Below are 21,574 nucleotides of genomic sequence, written 5' to 3' on the forward strand. Positions count from 1 at the left end.
ACATTCCAGTTCTTCGCTTCAAACATTCTACTCCAGTTTTTTTCGACTTTGGCATCTCATCCCAAGCTAAGAGCGTTACACCCTGACGGAGCTTGAACTTTCAGCAATGCAAGGTGGATTTAACGGAAATACAGGTAACATTTGCACACCTCTCGTTAGCAAAGAGTGTGGTTGTCCAGTGCTATCCTTTTGTTTTGAAACAACGTTCGGCCATGTTGCACCAACGGTGGTTCCTCATACACAGAGATACTTGCAGGGCGAGTATTAGGTACGTCCCGAGGGCAACCAGCAAGCTGATTAAACCTTTGCGATGTTTGGTAATTGTAGCACGGGGTAAAGCGACTGTTCACAGTCGGCCTGCACTCCCCAAAGAGACATACTCCGAAAAGAGCAGAAAGAAATCTTCGCCCGTGGCATTACGTGCAGGGATAGCCACAGGCCCGAACAAACGACGAGAGACTCGAAGACTGACCCACCGTTAACCAAATTCTCTGGTCAATAACACCTCTGTGATAATGAGGCTGCCAGGGACACATGCCACAATTCATTTCGTAACGAAACGCCCAATGGATATTTCTTCCGGCCCCTTCTTAAAGTTCCGCGCTCGGCCAGACCGGAGTCTAGATTAGTCTCGTGACCTAGAAGCAGAGGGCCAGGCTGGTGTCGACACCTGCTAGATGACTAGATGACAATCTCGTAGACTAACAAAGCTGTATGCCAGCGGCACGCACGGGGCCCAGATGGAACACCAGTAAGCTTGCTCAAATTACCTACACCTCTTGCACCGGCTGCATTCGATTTACGAGCGCAGCCCATCTTAAGACACAGGCCAAAAGTACAGTGCCCCGCACCTTTCCGTACTGCGCCATACTTTTCTGGTGCGGGTCGACTGAACGAGCCCGGCGTTGTGTCGGCGTTCAGAACTCATGCATTTAATGAACGAGAATGCCAGACATAACGTATGCTAACGCAGCACTCAGACCCAATCCGTACCCTGCGCTGGCCTCTGGCGGCTGGCAAAGAAAATTACGCGTTCTACCTCGTTGTCGATTTTAGACCGACGTCAGCAACACATTTGTTATGTCGGAAGTGTTGCTGCAGTGTTCTCCCTTTGCCTGCCTTAGAACTCGCACTGCGAGTCAAACCTTCGAGCGGCAAGAAAGTGCCCAAAATGTTGCACGCCACTGCTTTCAACTTTGGTTGCACTGCCGGCAGCGGGCAGAGCGTAATTATACGACCTCTCCCGCACACCCTCCGCCGCCGACGCCGCGGCAGCTACTCACAGAGTGGATCCCCGACGTGGACGATCGGGGCTTGGAAGATGCTACGTAGGCCAGGTACTGGATGACTTTCTTTGTGTTCTCCGTCTTGCCCGCGCCGGACTCGCCACTGCAAGTCAAGCGAACGCGCCGGACGCGTCAACGCCGGCGACGGCGCAGGACGCGCACGAAGCCACCGCAGTGTGCGGGCGCATGCGGGGACACTCACGTGCAGAGGATTGACTGGTCTTCCCGATCTGCAACAAGACAGAAAAAAGAAAATGTTTTCATTAAATTTGGGGTTTTGATGGGAAATCAAGAATGTTCATATATTCCGGTCCCCGGTCTGCGTGCGGTGTGGTCGAAGACAACTGCTACAGAGAAGGCCCGTCGTAATCGCACTTCCCAAAGTTTTCTGGAATTTCCGAGGTGTTTTCGGACTACATCCAGAAACCCCCCCCCCTCCTGAACAAAAATCTGGCTATGTGCCTGCCGCCAGATGCAGATTTTTGGATACTTTCGGCTTAAGGCTTGGATTGGGGTCTGCGACTTTTCCATTTGTTACTAAATCTAGTAGCTCTAACTGGATCTAGCCTAGTGTCGCATCCTCAGTCCAATCCAAGGCTTGGACTGGATTTGTCGGCTATTCCCTTTGCATCGGGTAGCACATTCTACGTCGGGTGAGCAGAGCCTGCGCTCTGCTCCATTTCCGGCTCATTTTCCCTGACTGGGCTCGCTTTTTGACAATATCCCTGACAATTCCCCGATTTTTCCCGGTAATTAAAATTTCCCTGACAATTCCCAGTTTTCCCGGTCGCTAGACACCCTGGTAAACTATGTTTGCAACTAGTAACCTATACAACATCCTGCCCTCAAAGTATCTACCAGTGAATGTAATGCCTTGCCCCATAAAACAACAAATTACTGTTGATTAAAAAAGAAAAATTTTCTTTCACACTGCAGCGTGTATAGCCTTTGTTTTTATCTTTGTACATCACAGTAGATGAGTAACAAATGTATCATTTTAATATGTTTTTGCCATTCAGCACGTTTCAGCTTTTTGTATCCTTATGGTAACAGTGTTAATGTGTTATTTTTAGATTTTTATGCGATTATGCGGTGTACAGAAACATCAGCAACATTTTGAAATGAACATATTTTGCTGTACCACAAAAATTCTTTCAAATAAAAAAAAATAAAAAAACATGAGAAACAAAATGCTTGTTCTGTCGTTCTCTTCACCCAAACCCCAGAAAGACTGGCAGAGTGAAGACACAGTAAAGCGACTCTTTCTTCAAAACCTTCGGTCTAACAGTCATATGCGGAATGGAAGTGTTCCACTGCCACTCAATGGATGGCGCCAGTGTGCTCTCTCGTCGTTATTGGTTACGAGCGAGCACGGCACACTTGAGCACACTCGAAAGCGTAAATCGGCGCCGACATTGCAAAGCTCGTCTTGGACACGGGGCTGTCCGATCAGCTCAGCAAAGACGCACTAAACGAACGCTCGTTGTCGGCAACGAACCCAGATTCAGTGTTGCCAATTTACCAGTTTTCCCACGAAATTTAGCGATTCTGCGAGTTGTTTAGCAGGAGAAATTGCGGTCGGCATTACGTCTAGCAGTTTTCAAGTTCTGGCGGTTCAAAATGTTCTCCAGCTTACGTTTATCTATCGTAAATGGCACAATTTCTATGGCAAGTTAGAGTCATGGAGGCGTTACCTCTGTTTACTCTCAATGAAATGCTCTTCTGTGAAATAATGCTTGCAACACCAATGAAATATTAAGGCGGTAATCATTGATATGCAGTGTTAAATTGGTCATTCGTGGCCAATTTAACACTGCATATCAATGATTTGCAGAGGGAGGTTTCAGCAGGATTTCAAAACTCCTTTAAAGGTTCTTCTTTCTTTTTTTACAACATTGCTTGGACTTTGTTTTGGGGTCAAATCAAAATCAAATCGGTTTCATTCGTAGAAAGGATCAACACAATTTGGTGGAAAAGCAGGCAGACCCATAGCCAGTTAGCTAGTTTGGGTTTCTTAAAAAAAGACTAACGTCGAGCAAAACAAGGAGGTCAATGAAGCGAGACTGGAATACTTCGGAAACAATATATATATAACACCTAATGTCTGAAGCTGCAACAATTTACTAATTAAGAGATGGTCATGAGGGTGGCTATGATTTAAAGAGAGAGAGCAGAAGGTATCTCTGAGTGCTTCGTTGAAATCATGTAGATTGAAAATATTATTTGGCAAGGTATTCCAAACTTCTCTACCACGCACGAATTCTTTCCCCGCATGTGTTACGAGATTCTGGAAGGTTAGAGAGGAAGTTAGCTATAGTGTGATGCACCCTTTACGAGCATTGTTATTGGGAACGGGTTGTTAGGGCCCCCTTGAGCTTCGGAAAACCGACGTCCGCAGGAAGCGGCGGTCTGCCGTGCACTTCCAGACGCCTGGCGCAGTGCCAGAGTAAGACCCGGGTCAAGCACCCCTCCCATGGAATGCATCGCCGAGCGATTGGCTCGTCCGATCGGCGGGCGACATCTCCTAATCCCCCGAAATCGAAGAAGCGTCCCCGCAAACGACTTTCCCTGCGTTTTTACGTTCGGCCCCAGACTCAAGGAAGCCAAAAGGAGGGGGGGGGGGGCACATTCTAGATGAAAGCGTCATCCACCCGCCCAAAGAAAAAGTAGAAAAAAAAAAAAAAAAAAAAGAGATGAGCCTATATATAAAAAAAAAAGGTTCCAAAAAGAAAAGAAATCTAACAGCCCCCTTCAAAAAGGTCAAGCGGAGCAGCAGGAGGAACCCTTAAAAACAACTACATTTCCCCCTAGAGCAAGAGGAAAAAAAAAAAAAAAAAAAATCACTCTTGCCAAGAACAAAAAAGGAACAACCGCAGCAGGTAGCCACTGGACCCGCCCCCCTCCCCTTGCTCCAAACCAACAAGGAGAGAATACAAAAACTAGACTTGGCAGGAAAAAAAAATTCTCGAGAAGAAGTCCGGCGAGAGAACTGGAATTTCGACTCCCCCCCTTTCTCGTCCCTTTTCCTCCTCCTCTATGAGGAGGTGGCATTTCTGGGCAGGTAGAGAGGGGGTCTAGGTCTAGCTAAACTTTCCGGTATGGACACAGATTCACCAGCAGCGAGGGGGGCCTACGTCCCCCCATCGTGCTTAGAGTGCCCCCATGTGCTCGTGGCAAGTTGCGTCGGATGCTGGCTTTTTGCGGGGCGGGGGGTATGTGCGTGCTCATATCTGTGTCTAGGTGCGAGGTATGCTTGTTTGTATGTCTATCCATGCATGCATGCATTTCTTTCTGTGCCCCTGCATAGACAAGACATGCAATAGCACCCCCCAATACCCAGACAGACATGCAACCAGCAATACAATACGTGCAAATGCATACAACCCCGACAGCAGAAAAACGAGCGCATGCAGGACACGATAGACGCAGCATGAAAATAGAGCAACTTGCAGACTTGTGGACAGACATGTATACTATATACAGATGCACATGAGCATGTAGACATATGTGCAGAGGCCCATTAACATGCAGACATACACATGCAAATGGAAACAAACATGCAGGCATATATGCACACAAATCTGCAGACACGCACATGCGCAAGGACACACAGATAATGTGCCAGGAAAATAAGTGCACGTATGTCCGTGTGCACGCATCAACACCGCATGTCTGCACATATGTGGATGTCTGTCCGTGTCGGTATGTGTGCGTGCATCCGGGCAGCAAGGGTCGTCTGCTGCGGCGAAACTCCCATGCAAATAAGCTGGCCGTACCTCGAATTCTCTCTCTGCCATGCAGGAATAGCCGAATAGGGTCGGAGAAAACGCGCGTCCTCTCCAAACCCTTTCCACTCCCTTTGCAAACACGATGGCACGTTTTTAGTGTTTTGGGTTTTTGGCTTTTCTCGTGCGGATCTCGAGACACCACGGGGGTTCCACAGAATCCGCTTTCTGTCTTTGCCGGTGTTGGGGCACGCGTCAACGCCGAAACATTAAAGTACGGCCAGCACGTACAGCTCTCGTCCTGACACCTCCACCGCGCTTGTTAAATGGATAGAGCTAGAGCCACTAAATAAGCTACGCTTAGAGTATCGGCACCCCGTTCCAGACGTTCTTGTGGGCGCCGCCATTTTGGGGCTTGTCCAGAGCAGACGCAACTGCCGATCGTTATGATTCAAAAGTGTGACTTACTCAGCGTTAGATTCGGTGTTAGGGAGCTCATGCAATATTGCTTTTCTTTGTCGCGAACTGTTTAAACATTTGTGGAGGACGGAAAAGCGTTTCCTGTGATTGCAGATAAAGCTTCAGATAACTGGCAACCACGATTTTAAGCCACAACGTGACCAAGTGTCGTCACTTTGAAGCGTAGCTTATTTAGTGGCACTAGATAGAGCCTACTCTACCAGCACCGCCTTGATAGCAAGGCTGTGCTGAATTGTAAACATCACTTACAAGAGAACTTGTTGTTGGGCTAGTTGGTGTCAACTGTAATGAACCATGGTTAAAAGTGCTAAAAAGATGTACACAAGATAGAAGACAAACACGCCCATGTTTGTCTTCTATCTTGTGTATGTCTTTTTAGTGCTTTTAACCATGATTCAATAAATTTAACTTACAAGAGGCACAGACAAGGCACGACTGCTGAGTCAGCGCCCAGCTGGGACTATATTCGATCAGTGAGAACATGGCTCCTGTCTTAATGCTGACACAGCACTTTTGTAAGATCTGTCCTTTTGTAGGAGACTGCGAATTCACCACTACTGCCTCATCTAGCCAGTGCTGACTCTACGGCTTTAGAGGGTGTATTTTTTCCCCTGGTCGATGCTAAGCATTCCAGATACCAAGCTTGCCCGAGACCTATTTCGAATATACCACTTGTCAGATGAGTAGCTTTGATAAACAGTAACTGAATGTCCGAAATCTGAAAAGAAAAGCCAAACTAAGTGATAACTGATTAGAGGTATGATACTATTAAGAAAAAACATATTGAGATCCTTATGTTAGAGAGCTGAATTTTTCGTGAATTTCATGGGACTAAGATGCCCGTAAGACAACGAGCCAGATTATTAGATTGACCACACACGGGGTTCATGATTTGATCTTTCTGACGGTGATGCTTGTTTCCCAGAAAATATGGCAAGAAGTGACACAAAAAAAAATAAGCTTAATGTTGAGCTCGCAGATACGCAGCACATATAAAACATGCGAGAATTATTGAGAACCTTGGAAAGCTGATTCATATTAACTAGAGGCATTATGGGCAAGGAGGATGAAATAACATACGACAAGCCACAACAAACGACACTCGCAACATCATAAAGTTGGATTGTATGGTTTGTCATGTTAGCAGCAATGATTACACTTTCCACTGAGAATGGTTTTTGTGCTGCATCATTTGACATGCTATCAGCATCATAAGCTGATATATAAGGAGATTTAAGTATTTGATGTTACACCAAAGGTGCCGACTTGTGTATAAGCTTCCACCTGTTAATTCCAAGTCAGTCGAGAGACGCTGTATTGGTGTGAGCGGTTGGAGGAAATGGCATTTTTCATTCATCAAAGATTAATGTTAAGGAAGAAAATAACCAAGCAGCAAAGAACTAATGAAACAGCTAGCCTATTCCAACAGGAAACACCATTCGTCGGTGAAGACGAAAATTTCGATGTCCTTGCACCATTACAAGGGAATGCAACCGGTCACCACTTCGTGTCCTCTACTTATAACCTCTCAAACACGGACAATACTCGCACAATGGAATTTATTCTTTAAACTGTCGGTGAACACTGGTGTGGAACTAAAACAAAACCTTGGGCATTCATACAAAAAATATGAGAATACAACCACCAGTCAAAGATACAAAGATGCAAGAACAATGCACTTCTGGGACGAGAAGAAAATGTCCCGCACAGGTTTCGTCGCAGTCACATGCAACATTTTCTCGTGACAGGCCACCTTGGTGACTTCTAGACCTCCTCTCCCCTTCGAGCGGTCTCGTCGCCTTCATTTTTTGCAAGGTGCGTCATTCGTCAAAATGGCGGCCCGTGCTGCACTTTGTGTTCAGACACAGACGACGTCCCACGCTTGTTTGCAGACGGCGGTATTTGTGCGACGTCCCACACTTCCACGCCCATTGTTTGTGCTATCACTTCCTGCGAGCAACCGCGGTTCGTCCGTAGACAGGCTCCTTGGTCGTCCCGCCAGGTTTAGTCCCAACAATGACGGCATTCGTGATTCACAGTTCGGTTTACACCACTGTCCAAACTGCACCAGTGACACAACACTGCAATCTGCATAGTCTATGCAACGGAAAGAGGTAAAGAGAAGCCCCTCCCATTGACTGGTCGTTTCCTCCTTTCCAGCGTTTGCACTGCTAAAGTGGTAAAGGTGGATGGCCTTGGGGAAGAGCTTGTCCTACTATCCTTAACCTACAACAGACTATAGAGAGCCTCCCCCATTAAAATGAGAAACAAAACTATCGCTGCTACCGTCCACCACGGATAAATAGACGGATGGATATGACCAAAACCCTTCAATCGTGTGGCGGTTCACGCCACCTAGCCAGTTTTTAAGCCAGATGCCAGTGTCCCCCAGTGGCTTTCTTTCCTTAAAAAGTAAAATCTGCTCAATTTTAGGGTTACAACGGTTTTAGTGAAGGAAGTTTCCGCTGAATTATGAGGTGTCAGTTTTTTTGTTCTTTCTTTCTAGGCCTTGTGTAGTTCTGTAGATATCCTATCGCAAAGATTTGTTTCGGGGGGTCTACGGCAAAACGGAAACTACCGACTCGAGCATGGTGGCAACCCCCAAGATTAGCTGCATGGCCATTGTGTGACGCAAAGTTTGTATTGCGGTAGCGCAAAGTGTGCGACTGGCCTAGTCACAAGAGCAGCTCCTATCAGTCAGCTAAGATGTTACGGCTGTTTTACTGCTTTGCAGATATCAAATTTAGTAGCAAATATTAATGCACACATTCGTGAAGTTGCCGGCCGAAAAAGGTATTTTCCACCCCCCCCTCCCCCCTTAGCTTCCGAGAACTACAATCTTGGTGGTGTGCAATGCACGTTGTAGAAGCGTCCTGGAAGCTAATCGTAAGCTTGCGCTGAGCAGGAATGGACTAAACTGTGGTGGTCAGTGAATGCCACCTTCGACATCACGACATGCTTGAGCGAGCAGGGGGTGAATAATCTTTGTGCACCATCGCCGAAGAGCACTTACGAACTACGGCCGCTAAAACATAACCTAAGTCTAAATCATCTGCCGGAAGGGCTGAAAATAGAGCAGAAAAACGCGGCAAAAGAAGTGGTAGTACGAGCAAGAAACCTCTTTGAAAATGAAGATGACATCGGGGCACAGGGTTGCTTCACAAACAACCCACCCGCAGGATGCCCGCCGACAAGCTGGTGGTAGCGTTCTTAATGTCGGTTTTAGAATGGATCACGGTTTCCCATTAGCGTAACATTTTGGCAGTGCTCGTATTTAGTCTCCATAAATTGATATCAATCGTTTACCTTGGTTCGACTTCTGACCAGAGTTACCTTTTAAAACTCCCGCACAGACTTACGAAAAAGAATATGGAGGAGGTCAAAACTGCTAGGAAAAACTTCGAAAAAACCACTTGGAAGCAGCCAATGTTTCTCGTTTACTTTCTTTCGGTTTCTTAGGAGCATGTTTCGAGTAAAATGTGCCTAACCAGCTGTTTGAAGCAATTCGGAAGTAAAGAGTGTGCATGCATGGCTTTGAACCATGCCGAAGGTCGGTTCGCGAGTGTGTTGGTCCCCATAGCTCTTACTTCATTGCACTCTCGCATAACATCGTCAGCAAACGAAAAGTAAGAATGTATCGGCGTTGCCAGTAGAAGGTCACCTGTTCGAATTTGTGCGACTGGCGTAATACCCAAAGAATGTGTATATATATTCGCATACAATGCTTTTCCCTGGCAGTGTGTCAATCGATAATGATTCGGTTTACCAAATTAAAACCAAATTGGAGACGACAAAAATTTAATGGAGTTCCCTTAAGACACAATGTCTCTCGGCAAAATTTCCACTGCCATTCAAGGAGGTCCCTCTTTGAACCTGGAGTGACAGTCATACACTTTTGACAAGTATAAAAATCTAAAGATCCTGTCAGCCCCTCAGTTTGACGGAATTTAGTCTGAAACACAAATGCAGCCATCCAGCTTATGAGCAACTAAACTGCAGGGTAGTTGTGTCGCGCATTTATCGCTTCACCGCTTGTTTCGGTTAACGACTATTGTGGAAGCAAAGGTTCCCCCAAATAGCCGCACCTGCTAGTGTCGGGAAAGAAAGCGACGTTTAGATTGACAAACAAACATTCCGAGTTCTCCGGATCGCAGCTGTTCCCAAGGTGTTGTTACCAACTGCGTTTTTGTTTGCGTGATACCTCTAGCTCTTGTACGGGAGTGCTCCTTTTAGGGTTTGTTGTTCCAAAACCTGTGTTGGAATGGCTTTTCCAATCACGTATGCTGCACTTTGCGACCCTGCTACCTTTCGAAATCGCTGTCTCCAATCTCTTACGTGACCGACTGTGAGAGGCCAGGATTTGGTTAAATCTAATATCCATTGCATTAGTAGAGAGAAACACTTGGAAACAAAGAGAAGCGGACATCTTTTTGCACAAATGTATTCTCGTGTAGCGGGCACTTGGTTTCCGATTCCATGCAAGTGACGTAACTCCACGTCACGAATTGACACGAGTTAATGTGACGGCACGATGGGTGCTGGTAACCACAGCAGTGATGGAAGCGGCTCTTGATCTTTTGTAGCACGTTCTGTTGCAGGCAAAATACTGACTTGGAGCAGTCATCGACGCTTTTGGAGCAGATGCCAGTATCTGTAGCACATCACTCAAAAATGACAAAATGACTGCATCTCTCAAGTTCACCAACGATAATAATTGAGGGTTCCTCTTTAGTACTGGAGCATATTACTTATTACCTTTCGTGATAAGAATAGATAGGGCACAAAAGGAACACAAGATTCTGGTCGGAGTACTATGTTCTATTTACAACGGGTACTCAAAAAATTATTCATATAGTGTAACACGTCAGTTAGGATAAAGTTTCTCTCTCTCTCTCTCCCCTTCCACTTTTACACCCAGTAGTTTATTGAGCCTATAAATATAGTATCTGTAAAATAACTGAAAAAAACAAATATTGGCTTAAGTATGTCCATCAACAAAAATGTGCTTGCCCACCCCCACCCCCACCCTTGCACCCCCTCTTGCCCCCACTCTTGCCCCTACCCTTACCCCCACCCTTGCCCCCACCCCCACGCGCTCTCATCTCCTCTCAGTTTCTCGTTGAACTAGCCGCCATCCAACTATTTTGCAATGTTTTCTAGCGATTTTTAGCTCCTGACACAACCGACACCATCTGGAAATTTAGACAATGTCTTTATTTAATTAACCTGCCAGCACAATTTCCCAATTTCGTTTCACCCTAATTCAAACTGCAGCCAAGGCAACGAGTCAATGGGTCTAACCAAACAGCGTCAAAAAACAGAATCAGGGCATTCGTCCATCTTCCTGTACATGTACTTTACCGACTCAACCAATCAAGTACAACGAATATGTCCCGTGACTTGCGCTTTGAGTGTGTGTGTGTTCGTGGTTGTATGTGTTAAGAGCCTTCGACTGTGCTCTATCCCAAGATGAAACAAACTATACGGTGAGCTATGATGCTGTGAAATACGTATTTGTACCATGTTCCTCTCCTCCTGCTTCTACGAATATTAGGGACGACCAATAATAAAATATTTTTAGATTTTGCTTTACGTTGGTATGGCACAATTCTTGGCAAAAATGGTACTACGGCGCAAGATGTAGCAGACTTTCGTTTATGGCGCAATTTGCCGCAAATGGCGCAGCGTTTCCATCACTGCCACAGGCAGTGCAGTAACATCTTCAATGGAACATGGACATTTGTCTCGAGATGTATGGGTATGTCGCGCGATACGTTGTAAGTGTTGCACTCTCAGCACAGCTCCAGACATTCGCACACCAAACTCCTCAACTTCCATCTAATTACTCCGAACATGTTACAACATAAACGGCTGTTGTAACGGAATGCAGACACATAACCGCTACCCATCAATGCACATTACAATACACCCCAGGCCACCAGCCTCACCGCACCAGACACAGATGCTGCGAGATTTCGTGGCACTCTAACCTCCCACCATGATATCCCGAGAAATAGCCCACCTAAAATCGAGAGTAAATCTGGTGAAAATAGAGAGTGGGCAACTTCCAATGTAAAATTAACAAAAGATGGAAAAAAACAACCCTTTTTTACACCACGTTTCTTGCCAGACTAGTCATCATGGTGAGGGTCAACAAAGCAAAAATTACCGTAAGAACCCGCGTATAGCCCAGGTTTTTTTTTCTAAATTTTAGGGTGTGAAATTTCGGCCCCGTACTATATGCGGATCTCAAAACTTTTCGGCCCGAATTCACAGTTTTGGTTTTGGTTTCGGCATTGGGCGGTGCTATCACCATCATTAGGTGTCTGCGCGCTTCTGCGTTAGGTAGCGTTAGTGGCGTTGGTGGCGATAGTCCTAGAGACCTACAGGACAGGCGTGCAACAGTGGCCATTGCAATCACTTGGCGCACATCACGACGGCCACAATTTTCTGTGATTTTACACCATGTCAGGACCGCGCAGGCAGTACTCGGCTGCCTTTAAAAGAAAAGTTATTCCTGCTGCCGAAACCATCGGCAACTGTGCTGCGGAGCGGCAGTTCGGCGTGAACGAGCGGAGCATTCGCGGTTGGCGGAACCAGAAGCAAGCCCTTTTTGCATGCAGCGGCCAGAGAAAAAGTTTCCGGGGACCGAAAAATGGAGCGTTTCCCGAAGTGGAACGAGAACTGACGGACTTTGTTCGGGAGCAACGAGCTACACATCTCGCGGTGAACATCAAGCTGCTGCAAGCAAAGGCAAGGGAGATCGCTCGAGACAAAGGCATTCAGCAGGCGGACTTCAAGGCAAGCAAGCATTGGGTGTCTCGCTTCATGCGCCGGCTGGGTTCTCCCTACGTCGGTGTACGTCGATCTCGCAGAAGCTGCCAGAAAGCTACGAAGAGCTAGCTGCTTGTGGCTTTTCAGAAGCACGCGATTTCTTTGCGAAAGGCAGTCCCCTTTCAGCTGGGCCAGATCGGCAACGCTGACCAGACACCGGTGTACCTCGATATGCCCTCGGCTCTAACGGTGCATCAAAAAGGCTCCAGGCAAGTTACCGTGCGATCAACTGGGAACGAGAAAACGCGGGTAACTGTAATGTTGTCCTGCACGGCAGACGGTCGCAAGCTGCCACCCTACGTGGTGTTCAAACGCAAGACGCTGCCGAAGGGGGAGAAGTTCCCAAAAAATGTTGTCATCCGCTGCCAGGACAAGGGGCGGATGGACGAATCGCTAGTGCTGGACTGGATAAAGTCCGTGTGGTGTCGACGGCCCGGAGCACTGCTGGGGTTCCCATCGATGCTTGTGCTCGACGCGTTTCGGTGTCATCTGGCGGACTCCGTGAAGCGACTGCTGCGCAACTCCCGCACCGAGCTCGTCGTTTAAGGACCATATCAGGCGCCTGTATATGGAGTGGATGAGGTCCGGAGAGCCGGAAGTGACCCCTGCCGGACGGCTGAAACGGACCTCGCCAGCTCTGCTCTGCGCATGGATCGCCGAGGCGTGGGCCTGCATTCCCGAGGCGCTGGTTTGTCGTGCCTTTAAAGAGTGTTCCATTTCAAACGCGCTTGATGACATGGAGGATGAGGTGCTGTGGGAGGACATTTCCAACAAGGGAACTTCGGAAGAGAGTGCGTCAGACGAGGACGACGAATAAGGTGTAATGTAAATAAATGCATTTTTCTGTTTTTCTTGAACTATATTCGTGTGAAAACGTTTTTTCTCGTGTTTTCTATCCCCGAATTACACCTCGGACTATATGCGGGTCCAAACTATATGCGGGTTTTTACGGTACAGTACTTCCCAGTCCGCAATGTTCGCTTTTATCACAATGTAGCTAACTAGCCACGCTTATGCCGAGGTCGTCATGGATCCAAACACTTTGATAACTAGAAGTGGGCCGTCTTTCGGTGTTCAAAAGAAAATGGCAAATCCAAGCCAGAAATAGGGGGTGGGATATTTTTCGGGGCATCTCTTAGGATGTTACGGTAGACGCACATACTCAGCGTGACGCTGTTAGCACGAGCAAGCGACCGCCAGTTTCAACTGTTTCTATCTTCAAACCGAGAGGCCGCCGTAAGGGCTGCTAGTGTGGAGGAAGGTCCACATTCGAGGCAGTAACCTAAGCAATATACTTTTATAAGCACCGACAAAGTGAGCACAGCAGGGAGGAGCTAAAAAACAAAAATACAGAAAAGCACCGATGTCAAGTTTGCACTAAAAGCAACACACAGCGTACAAGTTTGCTCCGACCCCAAGACACAAAGAGACATCAAAGCAAAGCGTTACAACATACCACTATGTCGACTAACGTTGTGCAACCAACGTTTCCCTCGCTACACGGGAAGCAAAATAACACCCCGATTTTCTTGCCTAGTCACCTGTCGCTTCGCAGCAGTTCGGCCGTCAATTAACGTGTTTATTTCCATTAGGCCTCATCACCGCTATTTCCTCTCGAACAAGACGACCACCGTGCAATCGTCGCAGACAGCGAGCACAACCGTCGAAACGGAGTCGGCGTGTGGCGAGACCCCTCCTAATCTGTCCCCTGCAGGCAGGGCCGGAGCCACACCCCCTTTATCCCAGCCTTCCTTTTCTTTTTGTATTTCTTTCTGCCGTATTTCTTTGTGTTGTATTTTAACTGTTTTATTCCTTCGATTCGTTTCCTCTGCCACGACTGCATCCTTCCTGGGCCCCGCTCTAACGGGCCTGGCCGCCAAAAGATTATGGGGGAATTTAAAAAAAAACTAAACGGAAAAGAGATCGAACGTGCAAAGGGAGACAAAAAGGTGTGGAAGTGTCGGAAAGGAAACACAAAAAAACACCCCATCCGGGAACTGGCGAAAAAAAAACTCTTGCCGTTGGCGTCCCTGTCAAAGACTATAGTTCCCTCGCTTTTGTGCCTATGCTTACGAACCGCAGGTATGGGCGTAAGATGGCAAGTAACTGCCGGCTGGCCACGGGCAAAATGATGACATCCGCTAATTATTTTACTTTGTTATTTGCGCCTCGCGGAAAGCTGTTCTCAGTCATGTAACGCTTGTCTCACTCCAAAAACGATCTCGGCGTGCCTCGGGAAGCAAGCGAAAAAGCACGGTGGGAAGGTCAAACTAGATAACATTCTATTTCAGGTGGCTTTGGTTATCGAGAAGCGATATTTGATACAAAAAATGGCAGACACTCGGATGTGTGTTTCTCTCAGATAACCCGTTCCTACTGTTGCGTAACAACAGTAAGCCTTATCATAACAGCGTGTGGTCGCTTGCATAAGTGCAACTGATGATCGTTGCCATTCATTCTGCAACGTTGACTCAATCGACACATTCCGAAGGAGACAGTCCTTTCACACGGACACAATTCGTTATCGATGGGACGGTACTCAGGTTGCGCACCCAAGGTGCAAAGTATGTGCCAACCGCTTATTCACATTATCTCGGAGAAGTTATTGCATTTGTTGTCGTTGCCACCATTTCCAAATTTGGGACTTCTAACTGCCAAACCAACTGTGGGCATCTGGCATGCTCCAGCGAAAGACTGAGGAATAACTTCAACTACTCAGGGACCTTTTGACATGCAACGAAAATCTGGGTGACCTTCTCCGTAATAGGTCGCAGTCAGGTAGCGGACACCCCGGCCGCAGTTCGAACACGCCAACTGGCGAGCCGTGGACCTGCGCTTTGCCTCAGAGCCACCGAAGTCGCTAAAACTACTGACATGCCATTGGGCCATCTCAAAGCTAAAGAATGAGACGACAAGGATTCAAAACTCCTCGTCCGACAGTGTTGTCTGCATTCTTAAATGGGGGGATCGGCTGCCGAGTGTGTTGGCTCGCCACAGCTTGGAACGCGCGGAGCTAAAGCTCATGCTGCAGGACCCAGGGACGCCGAGTTCAACCCCCCCACAGCCATTTCGATCTGGACGAGCATTGTACCGGGGGTAAGTTCGTCCATAACTAATGTGCGATGCACAATAAAGACCCGAGCTGGCAGTGGTACTACTAGCTAAATTTCATCAACGGGGCGCAGCCACCTTAAATTTCGTTACTTCCAGTACGGGCGAAAGCACTGTTCTGCCGCCACCAAGCCAATGGAAGACATTTGCGATATGACCATGATCGTCCCACATTCTCGTTTTGCCTCCCCCTATTCTTTTCCCATTTACAGGATCAAATGATTCATTATTTTTTCTTCGCACATACTGGACACACCCATTAGGTGGCAGGGGACAAGAGTAAATAAAAAAGGTCTATTGTAGCTGCCCAACTTCCGGTGGTCTAAACACGCAAACAACACAATGACAATTTCATTCTTCGGTGGTAGCAGAATCGGTGCGGTTGGAGACGTCGAATTTGCTCTCTTTTAACCGGAAGGCTACGGGGCCGTCTTTCGTGTTCAAATGTCTGGCTTTCGTGCGGCGGCCCGAAAACGAGGATTCAAGACGTCGCATGGCGTGAAGAGAGGCTACTGCACATTCGACCCACCTTGCAACATGCTTCGGTAGGATCCATCGGTGACCGCAAAGATGTGTGGGGGCACCTCGTGCCTCTTCTTGCCCTTGAAGAGTTCAATCACCTTCTCCGTGTAGATGGGGAGCTTCTTGTAGGGGTTCACCACCACACAGAACAGGCCAGAGTATGTCTGGGGAAAAGAAGCCAAAGAAAGTTTGTCAGTCGCCAGCACCACTAACAAACTCGAAGAATTCCTTGCTCTGCAGAAAATTCTGCGTATTAGCTGCAAACTCAAAACAAAAACAAAAAAAAAATCAGTGGCACTTTAAAACAAGTTTTGAACGAGTTGGAACGATGATGCGCCTATACCAGCCTTCATTTTCTACATTTATTTCGTGGCTGTGTCAGCAAGTGTCTCCTAGGGCAAAGAACAACTCCACCTCAAACTGTTCCGTGTAATATGAGCTGTGCAAGTGGTGCCATCTTCTTCCAGTAGATGGTATCGATGCAATTTCAGTTTCTTTGCACCTGCTCGATAGCATAAGGCTCCTGTCAAACATATGTCCAAACGGCAAAACATATAAAATGTAACTTGAATATGCATACATAATTTCACAACTTGCTAGCTTACAACGCTCTATCCAGGTACTGATCTGAAAACGTCAATTAATGGCAAAAACTTTTGCTTTAGAATGAGTTGCAGCAATGTGATGAGATGTGTACCTTTTCATCTCTGTGACGGCAAACAAGTTCTAGGTAGCTTGAAAATATGTCACCTCCAGAAACCTTTTCTCTATATACTGTAAAACCCTTAATGTTTGCGAGCCCTCAATTTTCGCAAATTTCACGAATTGAAGAATTCGCGAAATTTAAGGGCACGCAAAAATTTTGGTTCTTAAGATTTTCAATGCAGGCGTCTGGAATTCACGAAATTTAGTGGTCGCGATTATGTCATCTGTGACCGATTCGCGAAAATAAAGGGTTTTACAGTATACCTATTACTTTGGGCAAATTAGGGGGGATCGGTGGCCGAGTGGTCTAGCGCACACCAGCTCGGAGCACGTGGAGCGAAAGCTCGCGCTGCAGAACCCCAGGGATCCTGGGTTCGAGCCCCACCCCTGCCCGTTTCGATCTGGATGAGCATCGTACCGGCGTGCGGTCGTGTATCACTACTGCGTGATGCACGTTAAAGACCCCAGGCTAGCGGCTGTACCGCACTGGCTAAATTTCTCATCTACAGCTGGGAGACTCGTCGCCCCTGTGAGGCAGACCAAGTTCTAGGCTGTATAAACACACACACAACCCAATTGGGCAAATTAATAAACTAAATCTTTTTTTTCTTATTTTACAGCACACTTTTAAGCTATGTAGAATTAATGGACATGCTTTTAGTGAATGACTCCAGTGGCTCCAATACCTTTGTATCGTTATCAGGAATCGTTATCGGAGATACCGGAACAATAGATAAAACATTCTAATAAAATAAGCAGCAACGCCAGAAACCATAAGGACCTAGGATGCCTCCATGTGCGCTTTGCTTCAGGTGATGACATCTGACCATTTTGTACCGTTTTTTTTTTTTGTTTTTTTTGCGTTCCTCAACGCAAGAAAGCTTACCTCTCTGCACGAGCTCTTGGCATTGACAGTGCTATGGCAGCATTTTGCGACTGGCTATTACTTTTTTATTTTTCTTGAGAGCGCGTTCTGTCGGCATTGAATAGCACAAAGAATGTCATCAGCCTAAACAAAGCGCACATGAAGGCACCCTATGGGGAGTATTCAATCAGAGTCCCAATGCAGCCATAGCTGTGTGTGCAACTCTGTTGAGCACACGCTTAGAAAGGTTTTGTGCGTGTGTATGTTTTACAGCCTAGAACTTAGTCGGCCTCAACAGGTGACTTGTCTTCCAGCCGTAGATGAGAAATTTAGCCAGTGCAGTGCAAACCACTATCCTGGGGTTTTTAACATGCACCAAGCAGTAGTGATATACGACCGCACGCCGGTACGATGCTCATCCAGATTGAAACGGGCGGGGGTGGGTATTGAACCCAGGATCCCTGGGTTGAGTGCGCGCTGATGGCGAGCTTTCACAGTTCTTTTGCAACATGCATTTCACACGACCAAGATTGCCGGTCTTAGCAGCCTATAAATATGTGTTCAATCTGAGCATGCGCTGTAAACAGGGCCCTCAAATATGGCATCCAGTGAATACCCTCTACGAGGGCCCACCGACCAACCCGACCCTCACAACTCTCGCCACTCTACAACAAGTGGGAGGAGGGACCACGAATGCCGCCGCGAAGTCGTAAAAGTAGAACAAAGAAACGCAGTTTTAAAACAATCCATAAAAAAAATTAAAAAAATAAAGTCCGGTGTGTCCATCCGCCAAAGCAGGTCCGACAGCAGACGACAGCTGAAACGTGACGCAGACGACCAAACGGTTGCGGCGGCGGCCAAAATCCAGGCCAGTCGGCGAAATCAATCTTCGGCGACATACATTTTGAAATCGTTTCGAGTTAGTTGGTTTACTTCGTGCGTTCGCTCGCTCCCTCCTTCGCCCGCGCGCGCGCGTGCGGGTATGTATACTGTCCCGAGAGCGTCTCGTGTGCCGCTCGTAGTGTGCCTGGATATCAGAGTACTTCCAACTGTTCGATCGAGGTCACGTGTGTTGTGTACCACGTTTGCAGCAGGGAGCCTGCGAGGTGGTGACGAGAGCGCCGATCATCTGCTAGCGAATTCGCCCGCTTTCCCCATCACCACGCAAAAAAAAAACACAACGCATGCGCACTTGCGACTCATCTGCGCCATTGAATCGCAAACGCTCTCCGTGGTTTGAGTTGAGTCCTCCCTTTAACCGAGGCTCTCCATCCGCTCGAAACACAAGCGGCGCAATCCAGCTGCCTAGCGTCACTTTCCGAGGACGCGCCGTTGCGTTTAGCAGACGACAAGACAAAACCGCCTGCCACGGACTGACGCGTCGCCAGCGTCGCTCGCGCAGCAGACGACGGTTCGAGTTTCGCTGCTCGTTTTTAGTTGGCGTTTCTTGTTTCCTTTGCTTCTTTTTCTGAAAGACTAGCTTGGCTGTTGCTGATACATTGAATAAGAGATTTTATAAAATGTAAAATAAAATCCTTTATCTATTTTGTTTCCCAGAGTTCGAAATGTTTGTGTAGAGGTTGTTTGTTTCTATGCCGTTAGCTTCCATACAGCCATCCCCTCCTTCATCGAATTTTCTTTAAAGTTCGAAGGTCCTCCGTACCCGTCGAAACTCGGGTTCGAAACAAGTTCGCGACACCCTAGCAGAGGCGTTATTTTGGCCGGGTATCTTCTTCCAAGGTCGCGAGCAAAGGAATGCCTCTTCCGCATTCGGGGCACAGCTCAAAACCTTGGTTTCGAGGCGACGAAGCCTTCAGACGCGATCGCAAATCGCGGCCGACAATGGCGCCGCTTTCACAACACCTTCGACACAAAAGAACCGGCGAACACAACCGCACCCCTCTTTCTTCTCTCGTTTAACGTTCGCACGTACAGAAAATTCCGCGAACGTTTCCACTATGACCATATACTCTCGGAGGTCGCGGGTTTGCAGTCTTTACGCTTAGATTCGCATCGAAAATCACTCAGACCCCAACAACCACACCCGCATAGTGAACTCCGTTTCAGCATACAGGTTGGTTCACTCATTTGCGCTTGAGTGTGCGTCCGATGAGAGAGGTCTCGAAATAATTCCGACAATGTTAGAAGGGACTGTTTTTCGAAGGTTTCTGCGGCTACCTAACATACACGATGGAGCTTTGTGTTGTCCGTCCCGTTTTTCTCCCCCCGCTCCTGGCTTACCATGGCAGGTTAAGCGTTCGTGGAGAGGGTGACATTCTCTCCAGCGTTCGCACTGCTGAAGTAGGAAGAAGAAACTTTCCCCTAATTTCTCCTTTCCATTCAAAAAAGACTGAGAACCCTGCCCCCTTTTGCGGGGAGTAGCTCAGCGAACCGCTCCAGGGGAGAGGGGGAGAGGGAATGGAGAAAAGGGGAAACTGGGAACCGATTTTCTGCCCGGCTGAAGACGATTCTGCGGGTCGGCCTTTAACGCTGTTTACAAACAACTAGCAGCGTCGCCGCAGTGGCGTGACTCAGAGTTGAGTTTGACAATTTGACATGGAAAGGAGCAACATCGGAGCGTACACGTGCTCTCAGATGGCCCAAGGACAGTGACGAACAACCTCGTAGAGGATGGGGATTAGCAGCTCGGAAAACGCAAACAAAGACGCAACGGGGGTTCTAATCAGGGCACCTGGCGAGAGAAAAAAGTATTTCAATGTATTTCAATTTTCAATTTCTTATTCAGACAACATGAAAAAAAAAAAAAACAGTTGTCTGGGGGACCGTCACAAAAGGAGCCCCTCCCCCAAAAGCACATCACTCAGCAAAACAGACAATATATTCACTGTTGTACAGTCGCAACTTCCGTAGTCACATTTGCAACATAAAAAGCGCCGCAACGATTTGCAGTCAATGCCACCGCATTCCATCACGCGATAGAAAAAATTAGTTTATTCTTTTTAACGGATAGTCGCGCCCATAACGTGATAAAAAAATATAAAAAGACCACCGCGTAAAAAATTCTTCCATCATCAGCGACAGAAAGGACACATTTATGTTCTCCAGCATGTTCAAAGTTCAACAAACATTGTGCTCCAGCATGTCACCCACTTTTTGTTTGTTTCTTTAATGTTTTTTTCAGCGAGTACCCCCTACCTTGTGTAATGCCGGAAAGGGCCTTCAAGGTTTAATAAATGACGATGATGTCGATGATGTTCCTCCTAAATATTTGCATCGGCACACTTCCTTCAATGATGGTCATGATACGAGGGTGATCGTTTAGAAGGTCGCGTATTTGGTCATTTTGTTTCTGCACGCCATAGTTTGCGCGTATTTATTTTCCTTTGTCCAGCCGGTATTCCGAAAAGTGTATGGATGATATATGAAAAGATCTTTTTTGGACGAACGCAGTCGGTTCAAACTTGAATTCGATCATATATAACTAGGGCCAATTTCATTTTTTATGACATTTTGAATAGTTAATATCTGGTTATAATTTTCATACTTGGGTAGTAATTCAATTACAGTAATTAAATTACTGTAATTTAATTACTTTTCCTGGTAATTTGTAATTGTAATAATTACTTTTGGCTAAAAGAAATTGTACTTGTAGTTTAATTACTTTCTAGCGTCAGTAATTGCTAAAGTTCAGGCACAATTACAATTACTTTTTGCAAGATTTTGCGGCGGCGGCGCTTTTCCCCCCTGGCCACGGAGACGACAGCACAGCCAAGAGGCAGGGGAGAGAGTGTCTCCCAACCTGCTTAAAAAAAGGGAAAAGAGGAATGGGAAAGAGAGGCTGGGATAGAACGGAATGAAGGATTTTGTAGACTTTAAAACGATTTAATGAAGAATTTGAGAAATAATTTGATAAATGAGGGCTACATTCGCGTCCGTTTTCGTTCCTGTCGTAGTTGAATCTGACTCTTCGTCTCATTCGCTTCCTGTTGCTCCTTGTTTCTTAGGGGTCTTATTTTTCATTCCCACACGGGGGCATCGGGGTCGAAGACGAGCTGGTTGGCTCCGATCACATCATCCGGTCGAGG

At 47.0% G+C, this 21,574-nt stretch overlaps 1 protein-coding gene across 2 annotated transcripts in view; it reads right to left on the minus strand.

The window, feature by feature from the left end:
- The window catches only part of LOC115327205 (myosin heavy chain, non-muscle), a 77,828-nt gene that overhangs the window by 43,100 nt on the left and 13,154 nt on the right, over positions 1 to 21,574 (minus strand). For both annotated transcript variants that reach the window (XM_029988152.4, XM_029988151.4), the window contains exons 2-4: positions 15,966 to 16,122; positions 1,489 to 1,516; positions 1,284 to 1,389 (exon numbers count right to left, since the gene is read on the minus strand). In XM_029988152.4, coding sequence (XP_029844012.1) covers positions 1,284 to 1,389; positions 1,489 to 1,516; positions 15,966 to 16,122 — 291 coding nt within the window. The remainder of the gene's footprint in view (positions 1 to 1,283; positions 1,390 to 1,488; positions 1,517 to 15,965; positions 16,123 to 21,574) is intronic.

Source organism: Ixodes scapularis, unplaced genomic scaffold, assembly GCF_016920785.2.
Source record: "Ixodes scapularis isolate PalLabHiFi unplaced genomic scaffold, ASM1692078v2 PGA_scaffold6__148_contigs__length_123643588, whole genome shotgun sequence".
Taxonomy (NCBI): domain Eukaryota; kingdom Metazoa; phylum Arthropoda; class Arachnida; order Ixodida; family Ixodidae; genus Ixodes; species Ixodes scapularis.